The 18,360-nt window shown below is 40.6% G+C and overlaps 1 protein-coding gene across 1 annotated transcript in view; it reads right to left on the reverse strand.

Annotated features, from left to right (window-relative positions):
* Positions 1-1,891: 1,891 nt before the first annotated feature.
* pth1r (parathyroid hormone 1 receptor) overlaps positions 1,892-18,360 on the reverse strand; it is a 75,214-nt gene continuing 58,745 nt past the window's right edge. The window contains exons 7-13 of the mRNA XM_049597633.1: positions 16,072-16,225; positions 15,591-15,651; positions 12,824-12,890; positions 12,578-12,672; positions 10,195-10,336; positions 7,458-7,499; positions 1,892-7,371 (exon numbers count right to left, since the gene is read on the reverse strand). Of these exons, the coding sequence (XP_049453590.1) occupies positions 7,009-7,371; positions 7,458-7,499; positions 10,195-10,336; positions 12,578-12,672; positions 12,824-12,890; positions 15,591-15,651; positions 16,072-16,225 (924 nt within the window). The 3' untranslated portion in view covers positions 1,892-7,008. The remainder of the gene's footprint in view (positions 7,372-7,457; positions 7,500-10,194; positions 10,337-12,577; positions 12,673-12,823; positions 12,891-15,590; positions 15,652-16,071; positions 16,226-18,360) is intronic.

Consider the following 18,360-nt stretch of genomic DNA (forward strand, 5'->3'; position numbering starts at 1 on the left):
CATTTTACAGGCTATGCATCATCAGCCCGTGGAGGTCTGCTCGCAGTTCCGTATATTCGGACACTGCGAGCTTGGACCTCCTGGATTATGATGATCATTATTACTGCGATTAGATCATTCTGATTAATGACTGACCATTAAGACGTGTTTCTGATAAATATTTTAATGTGCACAATAATAACCTTTCACATTGTAATCATATTTTTATTTGTTATCTTTTGCATATGTGTGGCTGCTCCGTGTGTGTCTGAGCAGAGTGCACATGCGTTGTGCACCCGCCTAGAGACGCATATTACTAACTTGTTTAACAGCGAAATATTGCGGCATTGAAATTAGACCAGGTTTTTGTTGGTCACTGGCGCATTTGCTTTTCCCGTCATCTAACTAGCAACGCGCCATGACTGCGCCTGACCACTCCTCATTTTTAGACGAACACGCCCAGAGAAGCGCAAGTTCATTTGCTAGTTAGACGAAGAGGGCGCAGGGCGTGAAAATGACAACTGCACCTGCATCTTAATAGCAATGACACTTGCGACATGGATTATGCGCCGTCCGCCATCCGCCGTCCGCTTTAGACCATCTAAATAGGGCCCTCAGTGTTTAGGTCATCCAGTGGATCAGATTGGACCCTTTGGCGGCCCTCAAATGGCCAAACATATGACCTTCTGGCCCACAGGCCGTATGTTTGACACCCCTGGTCTAATGCATAAGGACTGGAAACAGGGGCAAACCACTGGCCATGCTCTGAATGTAGCAAAATCTGACTACCAGCATCTGGAAAGCTCACTAAATAACATCTCACGGCTCATTCATTTAAAGAGTAGTAAAAAACCAAAGTGTAAAAAAACAAAGTTGGGTAGGAGCTGCATGTTTTAAATGTTGTTACTTTCTGCTACCCAGCAGCTTTCGGGAGCTTCATATTTACCACATAGCCATAAGTGTGTTAAATATCTAATAACCTAACTCTCAGCAAGAAACCCTGTCAACATTTTTGAAAATATCAAACTTTTACAGAGATATTCTTTTGTAAATATTAACGCATTTTTTTCTAACCTCTGTTAGTTGTGTACGTCTTCAGGGTGTCACCTCCTGACTGATAATGAGAAAAACTTTCTCTGTAAACTCACACAAAGCTGGCTGTAAACTTTTGTTCTCCATTTCCCACCCAGAAAACATGTCAAACAATTCCATTCAAAGAATAAATAGACCATGCTTATTAGTACAGATAGAAACAGATGTGCCTCCATTACATGCAACCTAATTAGCCCGGCATTGTGTTGTATTAAATTCTCCCTTCCAATTAGCTCTACAGGCACGGCCCTGAGTATACCTGATGCTGCCATTAAGCCTTCTACCATTTGTTTTTCTTGTTTTTCTCTGCAGCTGCAAAAGCAGAAGAAAAAGAGGAGGTGACAACAGTCTCCGGAAAAGTGGATGGTGAAAAGGGAGAGAAGAAGACAAAGGAGGGCAAAAAGGAGGGGAAGGGTGCCAAAGAGGGGAAGGGAGATGAAAAGGATGCATCAACAAAGAAGGGTGACAAAGGTGAAAAGGGAGCATCCAAGAAAGAAGCTGGTGACGGGAAAGGGAAGAAATCTGGAGAGAAGGGAGACAAAGGAGAAAAAGGTGGCAAAGGAGAAAAAGGAGGCAAAGGAGGGGCTAAAGGGGGAGCAAAGAAAGCTCAGAAGTGAACTCTGCCCTGCATGGACAAACACTGAGAAGGATCATTTCATATTTTTCACTGTAAGCATTTTGCGCACTTTTTTTCTATAATGAAATTTGTATATTATATTTGAAATAAACAAAAGACTTCGAGGTCACACATACACAAGAACATGCATCGTTTGTCTTCAGAGTCATGAACGTTACAAGAATATCAGAGTACAGTAATATTACAGATTTATTGTCTTATTCACAATTCACTGAAGAACATTAGAGACCAGAAAACATCTTCCTATTTTAGTTTCCACTAATATCTACAACGGGCCTAAATCACTGTAGAGTGATGAGAAGGCGAGATGTGTCTCAGCAAACACTGCCCACATACTGTTACCTAAAGCATGAAGACCAATGCCGACTCCACTGAGTACATTTCAGCACGAGATAAATAAAAAACAACGACACACATTTTATACTTCCACGAGAGGTATTTGAAAACAATGAATTACAACATTAGCTCTATGATTATTGGCCTTATTGTACACTTGATTCCAAAACACAATCATTTTACATGATACAATCAGAACAAAGTACTACTGTATGATAGGGTATTAAAGTGCTCAAATATAATTTTCCACCTTTTTTTTTTTCTTTTTTATAAAAAGATTTTCATGTTCTGATACAAGCCACCTTTTTTTTTTTATAATAAAAACTGTTTTACACTCAAGGTAATATGTTTATTTGCACAACGGCAACAGTGACAGATTGAATTTGAGCAGCTGCCTCAGTCAACTGCATTTTTTATATGCTGTACAACTGTATTCCTGAATGGGGCACAGATTCAGAATACAGTTTCCAGAGTTGTGAGAAATGTAATGAATACCAGCTAAAATGAGCCAGTTAAATATGAAAAATATCTGTAGAGACATTAAGATGCTGTATTGTAAAGTTCCCCTCCACCTCGGTCACTGTGCTCTGCAGCCAGCGCTAACTTGTTGTAGTCACAGACTCAACCTGAAGTTACAATAATGACTGACCCCCATGGAAATGTTCAAGTTGAAGTTGAAGTCACTGAAGAGCCAGAATGCACTTCTCAGAATTCATCTGCTAATGGTGAGCTGTTGTATAATGGTCTAGATTTTTCTTATTGCCAAGAAATGCCGTGAAAATACCCAAACCATCAATGTGCTAGACCATCCCTCAGTACTTTCCTACCATGTCCTTGTCTCTTACGTGTTTCCAAATCTTTTGAAACAGGTGACGGATATCAATAAACAGCAGGGCACTGTTACCCTGGAAATCCAGACTCAAATCTGGAAAGATTTTGAGTCTGGCCCTCACCGATACAGCCTTGCTACCCAAGGGGTGACACTAACTGAGACATTTCAGATGTCGCCGTAAGGAATTGGATAGCACGATGGCCAATCAGAGTAAAAAACAAGGTGACGTATTCGTTGCACTGAGCCCCATTTGTTTGCCGACCAGTGGGGCTAACTTCTTGGAAACAAAAGCTTCTAGGGCAGTCCTCTGTTCCTCTCTCAAGGATAAAGAAAAGTGTAGTTGGCTTAGTGTTTCTTCCAAAGCTAATTGAATGGACATGGTCCTTTGGCAGCTGCCATCTTGGCTGTTTACTTTAAGACTCGTTGTCCTCATAATGTTACGCCTGCCCAGAGCCCGCCTCTCGCAGGTAGATCTGATTGGTCCGATAGGCGATTCAGCGGGCTCTGCTCATCGGGGCCAGATCCCCGTGCAGTGCAAATTAGAATTTGTTGGGGGCGGGGCATCTGGATCCAGGTTAGGGCACTGTAGCTTTTAGCAAACGTTTCTCAATCATGAGGAAATGGCGCATTTGTTGGGAACTGTTTTCAGCAGATTGATACAACACATTCTCACTCCTGCGACTTTTTCACATATCGATGTTTGGTCATGGACCTTCCACATCCGTATACGATGTGAATGGTACCCTGGGTGCGTTGGTTGTTGACGTTCTGGGACGCCGTTTCAAAATACACTTCAGTTTTCACAAGAAATTTACCTTTTACATACAGTCTCTTTCAAAATAAGTGCAATATGTTAGTAGAACAATGCAAATTTTCTGCAATTTTTTTTCCTCCAACAACTAACGCACGTGGTTGGGTTTAGACAACAAAAGCACGTGGTTACGTTTAGCCATATATAAATAAATTTGGCGATATAATCTTACGGGATGCGAACACCGCTCTCCAGGTGAAATTTAGTGTTTGTTGGACTCATCCACCACCTTTCCCTCCTGCCCTACTTGGACTTTCGCTGCCGTAACTTTCATTCTTGTCCCGCCACGTTTCCCCGACATTGCCCAGCACCGTTAAACTATAACCACAACCGGCTGCGCCGCAAGTCACTGCCTAAGTGCCAGATTTCGACGACTTCAGAGTGAGGCCGGGTTGATTAATACACGTGGTGTGCTAGGGAGTATTTAGGCACACACGAGGCGTTTGTGAGATTGACACAAAAAAAATATACAGTGCCCTTGTTCACAAATTTAAATGTCACCCAGCACACAGTGTGCCTTTATATTGTGTTTTTGATTGTTATTGAGACACAATAGAGGTGTATGGCACAGAGGAATGAGCTATATCATTATATACTTTCTGTATAAGTCAGTTCATTGTTGGTTTTGGTATTTTCATGGAATTTGTTGATGAGAAAAATACGTAATATTAACAGACTTATCCTTTACACAACAGTGGAGACAGTTCGTAAAGTTGTCTGATTTATTTAGCAAAAATATGAATTAACTTTAGTGTTACGTACTCCTGTAGATGCAGTGTAAATTAGCTGGATGAACTTGTAGGCAGTACAAACTGGAACAGACACACACCTCAATGGATCTACCATCAGGTGGAGAAAAACTCTATATCACAAAATGGACAATCTCAGAACCCATCAGTGATCACCTGACAACGATGAAGCCTCTGGAGGTAACGGCCAAGACTTCATCGCTCACTGTGTCACTCATTGTTTACAGGTCCAGTCAACATTGCAGCTAATTCTACACACACATGATTACTGATGGGTCCGAGATTGCATTTCAGTGTGTTCTGTCTCTTTTGCGCTCCACGTGGACTGTTTGCCTGCAGGCGACTAAAGCCAACTCAGACGTGATTGGTCAATACTACTTGGACTATGAAGTGAAACCAGAATGCTTTCGACCACAACAGCAGGAGGGCAAAAGCGCCTACAATCCAAAGGTGGTCACTATTGTATGATATGAGAAAAAATGTGGAATAACACTGGGAAAATATTAGCTTTGGTCACAAACTAAAATGAATGTGAGGTAAAACTCTATTAAGCTGAATGTGATCTAAATCACAACTCCATCAGACACATTGGTCCAAACCAAACAGGGACTAATTTAGCTCTTGAGACAATTTTCAGTACAAAATCCGAGTGGAGCCTTCAGTATGAATGATCTCAGTCCATTGTTACTAAGCTACTGAGTGTTGTGAATGGTTTCCCCATTTGCCTCACTGCTGTTTACATGAAACTGAACATCTATAAAGAAACTTCAATCTGTGGGGGTGCTCTATTTCAACATTTTAATCTCGACATTTTCCAACACTAACTACCAGTAGCAAATTCTTTTTTTTGTCTGAGACGATTTTACTGCAACGTTAAGACTTTTTGGTCACTGTAAACAAGATGGTGGATGAAAATAGAAAGAAATACTGCAAAAAAAACCCTCCAACCCTTTTCTCTGTGGCAGCGTATTGCGCCTTTTCTCTTTGGTATAACAGGTCTCCTAAACTTAAACTGCAAACCATGCAGGTTAAGTGCGGTAAATTACAAGTTACAGAGATTAACATATCTTGTGGAATGCTTCATTAAATGCTAGTTTGAATGCCCTCCATCACCTGTACATATATTCACCAGTTTTGTTTTGGACTATGTACATAATCAAATATTGCAAACATTTTGTAAACAAACACGTGGAAATAAAAAAACACTGAAACATAGCTTTATAACATATCCATACACATGAACACTATTAGCTCACAATTAGAATGTATTTCTGATCTTTGTAAACATTGTGACTTGTATATACACATCAAAAAGCAGCATAACACTGAACCATTTGTAAAAATTACTGTGTGTTATTCATTTCTGGGGTTTTCCTTCATATCCACCACAAATGTCACTCTTGGAATTCCAGCTGAATTTGAGATTTTCTTGGAATCCTCATTTAATTAACATTCCACTGGAATATATGACCGTTTCCTGCACCCTGTGTTTTTAAAATGGGGTCTCCTCCTTTGAAAACTCTGTGGGAACATATGATACTGTTTTTGTCAGATTTCCATAACGTTCGTCTTTACCTCAGCTAACACTGAACCCACAGAGAGAGAGAGAGAGAGACAGTCTTCAAAGAAATATTCCTACTTTGGCATCGTATTGTGTGTGTATGTGTGTGAGTGTGTGTGAAGGTATTTTAGGAGAAAATTTGAATATGAAACATTCATTAGAACTCTTCAAAATCTGTTGTAATTAGAGAGATGAATACTTGGTCCTTCTAAACAGCAGAAACTGTACATTTAGAAAAACAACAAACTGACACAGCCTTATATAACACACCCTCAGAGAGATGCTGACCATGCCAAAACACCACTTTAAAGTATAAAAATAGGTGTGCAACAACAGAGGACTTCAATTACCTGAGTACCTTCCCTTTTACACTGAAGTGGATTTAAGTCAATGCAGAACGAATGAGAACCCATGCCAGAAAGCATGAATGGACACTTCAAAATAGTAGCATTAAAAGAATTTTAAGCTGAGCCTACACTTAGTCTTCTCACGCTGACTTAATCTGAAAACTTGCTGATGAAACTGCCCACACGTACTTCACTAAGTGCACTCAAGATCCACCTGGCTTTACGAAGGTGATTAAGGCTGTTCCTGGCAACTACACTGTAACTAACCCCCGTTTTATTTATGCACAAAGCTGAGAACAAGACACTTTCCAAAGAAGCGTACAGAAAGCAAGATAACAACAGTTATGGCAGTGGAAAAGAAACAAGAAACGGCAGTCTGTTTTCATCCCTTCACACATTCACTGTGGCAGGTGGTTGATGAGAGTTGAAAGTATTTTGCCACAACAGTGAGGGTCATCATCCCTCAAATACGAGGCGGCCCAGCTCACATAAGTGATACACCCTTTTTGCCTTGAGCATCAGTCGGCAATGTTCTGGCTTGATTCACAGGAGAAAAAACTGGCAGTGTTGACGCATGCAGCCGTCCCCTTCAGACCATCCTGAGACTGTTCCTTGATTTATTTATTTTTTCCAGGTTTCATCCCTATACACAGCGGCCTGGAGGTCACATGACTGTCTCCCTCTCCTCCTCCACCACAGGTGAGGGTTTCTCGTTCTCGCAGGGCCGTGTATGAGCAGAGTGCTCCTCATCAGGAATGTGAAGCTCCTGTCCCGATGAGGGTATAGAGTTCTCAGAGACAGAGCCGTTCTTCACGTACCCGGGGAGGTTCCTGTGCCCGTTCACAGGCACCGGTCCCAGTCTCGTGGTGAGGTGCAGGGCCAGCGGCCCTCTGGCAGTGACGTTAGTAACACTGGTGTGTGACACCATAGGTCCATAGCTGTAAGTGTTGCTGCCGCTCCGAGCTTTCCTTTTGAAGTCCAGGGCCAGAGTCCTCCTGCTCCAGGCCTTTTTGATCTCAGCTTGCACCTTGAAAGAGAAGAAGTTATTCAGCCATGTAAGAGCTAAACTATAACGCAAGGGTTCTGGTGTAAAATGCAAAACTGAGTGCTTACCTCCCCGTTGCAAAAGCAGTATATAATTGCGACTAAGAATCCCTGGAAAAGAGCAGAAAATGATTTCATAAATGTCCAGACCAGCTGTGTTTACTCAACATGACATTTCAGCTGTATAATTGGGGTCATCCCTATGTTCCCCGGGTTCTATGTTCCCCATTTAACCCTGCAAAAAAGGTTCTATGTTCCCCGCTTATCCAAAAAAGGCAGGAAACATAGCAGTTGCATTAATATGTTGTTTTAACATCTCTAAACTAAACACACACAACGGAGCATAAAGGGGAGAAATTACAATAAGCTGTTAAGTGCAGCGTTTTTTCGGGAACTCTGTTCAGTAAATCCACCATGAATATTTATTCGTTTGGTGATAAAAATAAATGCGTCTATGTTGTTGATCACGGATGTTGATATCAACAGTTCAGTTCGGTCCTTCGACCAATCAGATACTCAGATTTCTTCCTCTCATTTTTATGACGGTAGCGTCAGGAGCAGCCAAAGACCACCTGTGGCAAGATAGATATCTACCAGTGTTCGTAAACAAAGAATATTGATCATGGCCGAAATAAAGATAAATATTTATGTACAGTTAATGCGTTTCCCCGTTTGCTTATGGGTACAGGGAAACATGTATGAAACATGAAACTGAACAGTTGATATCAACATCCGTGATCAACAACATAGACGCATTTATTTTTATTTATTTATTTATTTATTTCAAAACGAATAAATATTCATGGTGGATTTACTGAACAGAGTTCCCGAAAAAACGCTGCACTTAACAGCTTATTTATCTTTATTTCGGCCATGATAATTATTCTTTTCTTACCAGTTGGTCTTTGACTGCTCAAAGAAATCTGCACTGACTGAAACACTGCATTTAACGGCTGGATTAAAAAACCTTCTGTAAAGGATATAATTGCCCAGATTGCCCACCATAGATCGCCCAAAGGGTAAGTTTCTGATTGTAATTTCTCCCCTTTATGCTCCGTTGTGTGTGTTTAGTTTAGAGATGTTAAAACAACGTATTAATGCAACTGCTATGTTTCCTGCCTTTTTGGATAAGTGGGGAACATAGAACCTTTTTTGCAGGGTTAAATGGGGAACACAGAACCCAGGGAACATAGATACGCTCCCGTATAACTTGATATTTAGTGTGGTATTTTAAAATCATCAGCCACCCTCTCTTCCTCTTTATCTCTTTAACATGAATACTTCACCCCCTGCATGACTATTTGCATATCAATTTCTCACCCAGAAAACAACTTCACAGACAGTCCTTACTGACAGGGAACTGATCTATAAGTGAAGCTCATCTATTCTCTCTTCAAAGTCAGACTCCATGGACAAAAACAGTAATTTTACCTTGCTGAACACAGGAGCTGCTGGTCTACTGCTGCCTCAATCAGTTAGTTTGTGTTATTGTGTGACTTTCGTCTTCTAAAGCAGTGGTTCCCCATTGGTCCAGCCATGGGGTCCAGATTTGAGTCATTAGTTCGAGGTCCACACAGTTTAAAATATTTAGCGTCATACTTGCAGTTTGCTGTCTCTGTTAAGTTGCTATCTGATATTAGGCTCGTTCGAGATGAGCCAGGCCTGCGCAGATTCACAGATTTACATGAGAATTCATGTTAAATGGAGGTTGAACCAAGAACATAAATCACAGATCGCCCGTATCATTTTAATAACTCAAGCTACCTTAATTTAAACAACTGAAGACAGAGAACAAACTGATATATGAGTCTGATAACCGTTATTAAATCGACATCATATCAGACAGGATGTGGGTGCTTCTGTGGCTTCCTGTACAGACTGAAGGCTGCTGGAAACTGTCAGGAAACTGTCAAACTTTACGGCAGCTGTTTGCCTCTGCCTCCTGCTGCAGCCGCCTGATCTCGTACACGTTCAAGGCAAGGTGCAGCTCATCTCCAACGAGCCTATTCACTCCCTCTACAGCAGGAAACTGCACTTCAGAGTAAAAGCTCTGTGCCAGATATTCACTGTACTTTGTTTTTTTTTTTTTTTCCCCAAAATTGACATATTCACGTGTCACTTGCGGTCACTTCAGAATGAACCTGTGACTCACTTTTTGACTGCGACCCACCAGTTGGGAACCACTGTTTTAAAGGGTCAGGTCAGCCACAATAACACAAACTACCTGTTGAGGCGTGTGTTCAGCAAAGTAAAATGTTTTTGTCAATAGAGTCTGGCATTTAAAAGAAGAAGATATACTTTATTAATACCTGAGGGGAAATTCAAGTTTTTTTTACCCTGTTGTCACATAAACACAGGCCCAAAATACATGTACATGCACAAACAGGACCTATACATGTAATAAATGGAGAGATGTCAGAGCGAGGGGGCTGCACTGGACAGGTGCTCTGAGCCACTGGGGCACCTGCATGTGAAGTTGCGACAAAAACATTTTCTTCACGACCTCAATGTAACACTGGGTGAGTAACTGAAATACAAATAGTCATCTGGGGGGTGAAGTATTCCTTTAAGATCTAACCACGACCAAATATCTCACCAATAAGCAGCTATTTTAGCGAGCATTAGGTAACCAATCCCCTCCTGTGTTTTCCTGAGACCTTGAAACTCTTTTTAGTTGATAGAGACACTTTAAACCTGAGGACTTGATCAGATCATCAGATCTGTTCAACTTGAAAGGATACAGTAATTAACTGGGGCCCTCAGACCTAAATTAGAATTTCTGACATTTCTACCACAGCAGCTTCACCTGGAAGGAGTTGAACAGCATCTCATAGTGCATCTGTATCAGCCAGGGAACTCCAGACACCTCTGTATACGGCATGGCGTGGAATATGATGTAATGGACCCCAAAGAGTGGCATCAGCACCAACGTGGACTTCAACAGTTTTCTGTAACAGTAACAAAACAACAGCATTTCATAAGCTTAACAGAATACCACACAGTGTTGGCAAATTATGGAGCTAAAATAGTATCCGGAAACAATAGTTCTCAGTTTTACATCATTCTAAATCAAATATCTTAGATTTATTCTGTACAATCGATTGGTGCAGGATTGCTGAACCTCTAACAATATTATATTATCAATCATTAGAAGAATCAAAGTTACATCAAAGTTAAAGTAGGACAGTCTGTTGATTGCATATATGGACTTCCAAAAAGCTTTTGATACAGTTCCCCATAAAAGACAACTGTCGAAACTAAAATCCTATCGTATAGATGACAGAGTTACAGACTGGATACAGGGCTTTTTAAAGGCGCTGTATGTAAGAATGTGGCCAAAACGGTTACTGCAATCAAATTCAAAATACTGCTGCGAGTCGTGTCCGCCCCCCCTCCCCTACAGATTCGAGGTTGCTGGACAGCGGCACGCTGGAGACTGATTTGTTTGCCCACGGACGGCTGCCGTGGCAGGGCCACGTCGCCGCGTCCGTGATCTTCGGTTTTCCAGCGGACCGTTCAAGCAAGTCCGGCTTCTCTGTTGCTAACGCTGCTGCCGGGATACAGCTGAGGAGACTGCTAATGCTATGTACTGGGACACTGCTAATGCTGCTTGTCACGCTGCTGTAGCTCAGTCGTAACTGTAACTGATGCTGAGACTCTACTGACTGCGTGACTGGTAGACGGCGGTGGGTGGCGCAACAGGCCAAAACACAAATTCAAAACATAAACATGATTTGCAGACCGAAAAATATTTTATTAAATGCGAATATTCTGGCTGTACTATTGTTGTCGGTGAGATCAGTATGTTAAATGAACATTATTCCTTAGTCTCTGTGACATATTAGGAGGATTTTACGATTATTTGCTTTAGATTTCTTACATACAGCTCCTTTAAGTAATAGGAAACAACAGGTGGTGGTAAATGGTGCCACTTCTGTCTGGAAACCGGTGACCTCTGGAGTTCCACAGGGATCTGTGTTGGGGCCTGTACTGTTTGTTGTTTATATAAATGATTTACTAGATATGTTACAATCTATTGTGTATCTTTTTGCGGACGATACTAAAACGTTTAGAATAATTACTAAGGACACCGACACAGCCCAACTTCAAGAAGATCTCCATAGCATGAGTAACTGGTGTGATGAGTGATTATTGAAATTAAATTCAGAAAAGTGAAAACATTTACACACTGGGAAATGTAACAACAATAAAATTAATTATACTATTGGAGAACTGGTGGTCCAGCATGTGGGTAGAGGAAAAGGATATAGGTGTAGTGGTCGATAGTTCATTTGAATTCCACGCACACATTTCAGAAAAAGTTAAAAAGGCAAACTCCATGCTGGCGATTATAAGAAGAACCTTTCAAAATTTATGTAGGGAAATATTTTTGCCATTATACAAATCCCTGTTGAGATCACATCTTGAATTTGCAAGCTCAGTCTGGTGTCCTTATAAATTAAAATATATAGAAAAGATTGAGAAGGTTCAGAGGAGAGCTACTAAATTAGTCCCAGGCCTCAAAGAGATGTTATATGAAGAGAGGTTAAGAACATCGCAACTACCAACTTTAGTATACAGGAGACATCGAGGAGACATGATGGAGGTTTATAAGCTTGATCATGGAATATGACACCACAGTTGAGCCTGTTGTAAACTTTTGGTATAGTCGGTACGAGTTAAGAGGGAACTCCCTAAAATGATTCCCACTAAAAAGAGAAAAAACTTTTTGCGCTGTAAAGGCATGGAATGAGTTCCCAGAGGATGTGGTGCAGCACAGGCTGGATAGATTCTGGTCAACAAAGGTTGTTCTGTATGATTATAGAGCTGATTTGTGATTATGAACTAATGTGATTTAACTAAGTGTATTTTGGTACTGTATCGTATGATTTTGTTTTGTGCGTGGAGTCTGATGGAGAGGATTTATGTCCTGTACCAGAAAATTTCATTAAATATCTGACTGACTAATTAGTAATGATAATAGTCAATAGTTGCAGCCTTTATTTGGGTGATTTTAGCTTGTCTCATGATACTAATGCAATCAAAGTAATCACATTCACAGTGTTATGACGTCGGCAGTGATGTGAGTTAGAAATACATCATAAGATAAATCAATCATAAGGAGCAGCTTGTCTTGTGAGGTTCAGAAATGAAATTAAAAATTTTGCACAGCACTATTAAACCAGTACCTGTACTGTTGTCTTGTGTCACATCGTCCAGCATTTGTTTCTCGAAGTTTAGTTGCCAAGACTCTGATGATGTTCAGAAATAACATAAAATTAACCTGAAGATAAAATAGAAACATAATGATATCCGTTAGTGTAGCTACAAACATAATGAGATGTTATCCACCAACTGTTATGCCACAGGTGCTGTAAAACACTATCATTTCCTTCTCAGCAGGGGAAAGGTGCGAGCAATAAGCGTGCACTCACCACTATAGCCGCCAGAATAGGCACTTGATATATCCATTTCAAATTGCCTGCACTTAAGTCCCAACACCTGCAGTAGACAAACAACAAATCATAACAGGAATCAGCAAGAGATAAGTGAGGATCAAGGCGCTTGGTGTGATGATCCAGGATCTCTCAGTGCCACACTGGTGACCTTGATGATCACTGCTATTGCTTCACAGTTAGTGAGATTTAGACCAGACATTTACTCTGTCATCCCCCCTCTGTCATTTTGATTCAAGACACAAGTAACATATGAAACCATTAATGAACGAAATCCATTTTTCAAAGTAAATATTTACAAGTTATTTCCACCCTACTGAATTGGTACATTACCCCTGGGCCTCACATAAAGCCCCCTTCATGTTTAGGGGCTTTCGCAGTTCTAAAAAGACTTGTTTTAGTTTGTGCCAAGGCATTGAAATAACAAATCTGTGCCTGTTTTGAGTTGGTATCAAAACAGCTCACTCTGCCTAAACTGTCACATCTGATTAAAACATGATGCACCCCACTGTACCCTGCTGACGGGTCTGAAAGGCATTGTCTTTTGAAATTTGCCAAAATTTCCCCAGATTATTGTCAGATTTTCAAACTTCTAATGGTCCTAGTGATATTTCATTAAAATCACTTCATTCTACTCAAACATTTGCACAAACCACATCCTGTAGATAACATCAAATTCTGCGATTGTCAGCACAAATTGGGAGCCATGAATGACTGAGACCAACAGTCATGTGACTGACCCTACGCCGTAGCCTACGCCCTTGTGAGCATTTATACTTGTGTGGTAGGGTGTTTGTGTCACTCTGCAGTTACACCTCCAAAACACTAGTTGGCGGTGGGGTTTCTGTGAAGTACTGTAAAGTTTAGTTGATTCCAAACACACATTTAAAAAACACACATTAAACATGGCTAAATGGAAACAATTTCAAACACAAGTACACAAATCAACTTCACTATAACTCTCAGTTTTCACAGACAAACACTTGTCTTTATCTGGACACATTTTCCCCACAAATTCAATGTGCTAATGTTTTTAGCACAAGCCTATGGCATTTTACACTGTATAAATTAGCCTAGCAGCTAGCAGACTTTTCCTCTACTCATATGAAGCCAGGGGCAACAGTAACATTTAACAAAGGTAATGTTACAAAATTTGGCTCCATTACAGCTCACAAGGTTCACTGACAAAACAACTGTCTTATACTGAACACGTTTTCCAAACAAAAACAACATGCTAACGTTATTAGCACAAGCCTATGGGATTTTACATTGTATAAATTAGCCTAGCAACTAGCGGAGATTTCCTCTGCTCATATGGATAAATCACACACAAGACTTAAAATACTAATTTGGGGAGGCTTTAGTGTCTTCACAATTTATTGTTTCTTATCTGTGAAATTAAAGTAAATAAAAGCTTTGTTTCCACTGAGGGAAATGGTTTCAGCTTAAAGTAATAGACAGGAGGTCTGAGTCACCACGATGTGTACTGTAGTTTCTGGGGAGGTGCATGTCAGGCAACGGTGTAGGGTACTGCATCAATTCAACGCAGACGTATAAATCCCGCATGAGAGAGAGCAGGTTGTAAGCAGAGGTTGTAAAAATGCAGAGTTCAGTATGTAAAGCATGTTGAGCCCCCGTTATTCACCCAATATTGAAACTTGGAAAAATGTTGCATTTATAGAATTATTTTTTTTATTAATCAAAGAAATTCCACTTGTGTTTTTTTCTCTTTTTTATGACTTACAACGTTTTTGAATTGTACCTACTTCTGCCCATGATTGTGCTGTTTCCACAGAGGTACAGGATTTATATACATCAATGAAAAACAAGGCCACAGTGAGTAAAATGTGACAGGAGTTAAAACTGCTTTAACTAAGGCTGCAGCTACCAATGAGGACACTGAGGTCACCTCCTCTGATTTTTTCCCATCATTTTGTGTCCTTAATTGACAAAATCCATAGATCTGTGGACAAAAAAGCATCGACAGTGGGCAGTCAGTATTAACCACTGTGGCACCTACTGTGAATTGATTTGATTTTTAGCCCAGTGAGGACCATTACATGCCCAAGCTGTGGTTACTTTCATACTTGGTTTGTTTTTCTGCCCAAAAAGGCGTAAAATGGAGCTGCTCGCCTGCTGACTGAGGAGTGAAATATGTGGTTTAGTTCCACTGGACAGCTACTGGATACCAGCAGCCATAAGCTCTCAGTTCCAGAATCCTCAATGTCCGACCGTGGTACAGAACCAATGCGGGGACTACAGATAGTGCCAGTGAGAGGGGGCTGAGGGCCCGCCAAGGTGGTTTGAGGCAGTTTTCCCCGTGAAGATTTAGAAATGGAGAGTGAAGCCACTGTAATTCTTCTTAGCTCTCAGACCGGTCCTCAAGCTTTGCTACAGGGGTTCATGGTAAATTTGTTAATCGAGAACTGTGAAGAAAACTGACTTTTCAACTTTGGTGTGTGTGCGCTGTGTTTTTATTCAATTATTTATAAAGGGACTGATATGTGTACAATAAACGTGTGTGTATCCATTTGATGTTTTGTACCAGAGTGAGCTTAAAGCTGATTTTTTTTTTATTTGCAGTTCACTATTAAAATATCCACACAGAAAGGTGAAGGAGACTTGACACAGATACCATCTGATCAGCAAAGTAAAACCACTGATGCACTTTATAGGTCTGCATCACAGTTAAGTATCCTTTTAGGTACCCAGAATGATGTTTGTATTTTATATGCACATCACTTACTCTGTGTCTGCAAACGTGGCTCTCATAGTCGCCCAAACTGTCACAACCATAGCTGGAACTCCTGAAAAACAATAAAAGACAAAATGTGTTGTGATGAAACAGACATCAGGATGAGAAAGTACTCGAAATGATTCCATAAGAAGTCCGTAATTTGCCCATGTGGGTAGAACCTGGGTAGCACAGCATCCACATTGTATGCGCTGTGCTTATGTAACTTATACGCACAGTGTGTACAATGCAGGAACTGTAAAGCCCATATTCATGCAGGGTTTTTACACAGACACAAGCCATTTTCTACTGTCCTCACCTGCTTATTAATACAATATCACAGACTTGACTTGAAAGCATGTTTTTTAAATGACTAATTAGGTCATCAAGAATGAAATACCTTACATTTTTAATGCTGTAATTTGCACGTTCAGTCCGCTAATCATGTTGTAATCACATGCATGCAAAAAGAATGTAATGGAGCAGGACTCACCCCATCCGATCAGAGTAAATCCCCATAGATACTTTCTGTCTGAGAAGAAGGTCATAAAGATGAGGCTGTGGAGGTACAGACCTTCCACCAGGATCCAGTAGTAATTGGTCGCCAGAAAGTACAAGAACAAAGTCACAACCACTTTGCAGCCGATCTATACACAAACAGACAAGGACAACACGTTTAATCAGTACTCATCGACAAAAGTCACTTTCTGGTTACTTCAAATATTTTTCTCGTTACGACACTCATACTGCCACAGTAGCGCTACAGTATAGCCAGTATGAATCCTGTGTGTAGAGTCATCGCACTTTCATCAATTATCAGCGATATTTGAACAGAAATAATTTTCCAATAATTTTCATTGTGATGTTTGCAGGGAGTGCAGCTGTTGAGTATACCGCTCAGTGGAGCAAAGCAACTCTCAGCACAAAACACGCCCACACCACAGCAGATGACTGAATCGGCACAATCGGCGATGTAACCTGAAATACAATACAGTCTATTAAATCAGACAGCTGCAGCTGACTCAGACTGCTGCTGCTGCTGGAGACCTCGCTCAAACAGGAAAGATCAAGAAAGTTGATCACATCTCTCGAGTTCTCAGATCTTTGCACTGGCTTCCTGTCTGTCATGGAATTGATTTTTAAAATACCGTTGAGAGGGAAAAAAAGAGGAAAGGTGATGATTGAAGATGATCTAGAGGAACTTCCTGGGAGGCTGCAATGACACGAGCAAACTTTGAAGTGCAGCTGGTTGTATTGATGTACAAATTCATGTCTATCTATCTATCTATCTTCACCATTGAACACTTCTATCTTTGATGGCTTCAGTCTCCCCTCTAGTTCTGCTGGATACGTTGTGTTTGGTAGAAACTGTCAGTACAAAGTCAGAATGAGGGAGACATCACTTTGATTAGATATGACACTCCTACAAATGAGGTAGCTTGTGTTGGATGTAAAATATATTTTCTTGCTTAGCGTGAACAGAGCCTGCATGTAAACCATAATAATTAGCAATATTTCCACTGATTCCTATGATTTATGTGCAGCATGTCATGTGCTGATTTATATGTGGATAATTTAATTAGATTTGTTCCAATTAAAAAATAATTCATGCACCTGCAATTCTTTATAATTAAGTCTGTTATATTCCAAGTTTTCATAGCGAGATGACAATAATTCTGAAACATTTGAGAGGGCTAATTATGTTTGTCACATTAATTTATTCAAATATTCAAGAGCTAGGTTAGGGAAGTGTTTTCTGTGAATCATGATGTCAGCATAACAATTCAGCTGGAGCTGAAGGTAGGGGGTTGCTGTTCTCCTCACAGCGAGCGGATGCAGGGCTGAGTCAGAACCTGTGAAGACCTGCCACACCATACTGCATAACTGGGCCACATACGAGTCGAACCGTATTTAATCCTATTTTCAAAACCGTAGTCATACTGCGACAGGTGCATATTTCTTGCAAGCTGGGTGCGTGAGATTCAAAAACTAAAACAGGGGAAAGAAAAATACTGCCATTATTGTTTATCAGAGTGCATTTATTGCAGATATACTAGACATGAAACCACGGTAAATTTGTGTGGACATGATGCATCTACTGTGAGCAAAAATATTTTCATATGTGAGCCTACAGCAAATACACCCATTTCATATGGCATTAGTGTAAAATAAATATCCATCATAGTATACAGCGACCTCAGGAAGCAGAGCAGAGATTTCTGGACACTGGAGGTATCACACAGTGAGCTGCAGCTCTTGTGGAAAAGTGACATGTTTTCTGGACCATGTGAATTTCCCCGGGGCTCCACTGACTTATATTACATTGGGCGACGCATTGAACAAGTCATTGACTGAATGAAATCAACAACGAATTAATAAATCAATCAATTTATTGATGCCTAAGTTCAAAAAGAGTACCCACAAGTATGCCTTTAACCTACAACATTACAAGTGGCATTTTTATTTGATCCCATCTTACTATATAATGACAAAAACTGTGTGTGTGTTCCACGTTTTTCTCCTCACTGACTTGGTCAATCCATGTGAAATTTGGCACAGTGGTAGAGGGTCATGGGAGGATGCCAATGAAGCAATATTACATCAGTTGGCCAAAGGGGGGCGCTATAGCAACCCATTGAAATGTCAAACTTTGAATGGGCATATCTCATGCCCCGTATGTGGTAGAGACATGAAACTTTGCACAGAGATGCCTCTCCTCATGAGGAACACATTTGCCTCAAGAACCCATAACTTCCGCTTATATAGATTTTCCACCATTTTG

The sequence above is a fragment of the Epinephelus fuscoguttatus genome, linkage group LG15 (genome assembly GCF_011397635.1).
Source record: "Epinephelus fuscoguttatus linkage group LG15, E.fuscoguttatus.final_Chr_v1".
In the NCBI taxonomy this organism is placed as follows: Eukaryota; Metazoa; Chordata; class Actinopteri; order Perciformes; family Serranidae; genus Epinephelus; species Epinephelus fuscoguttatus.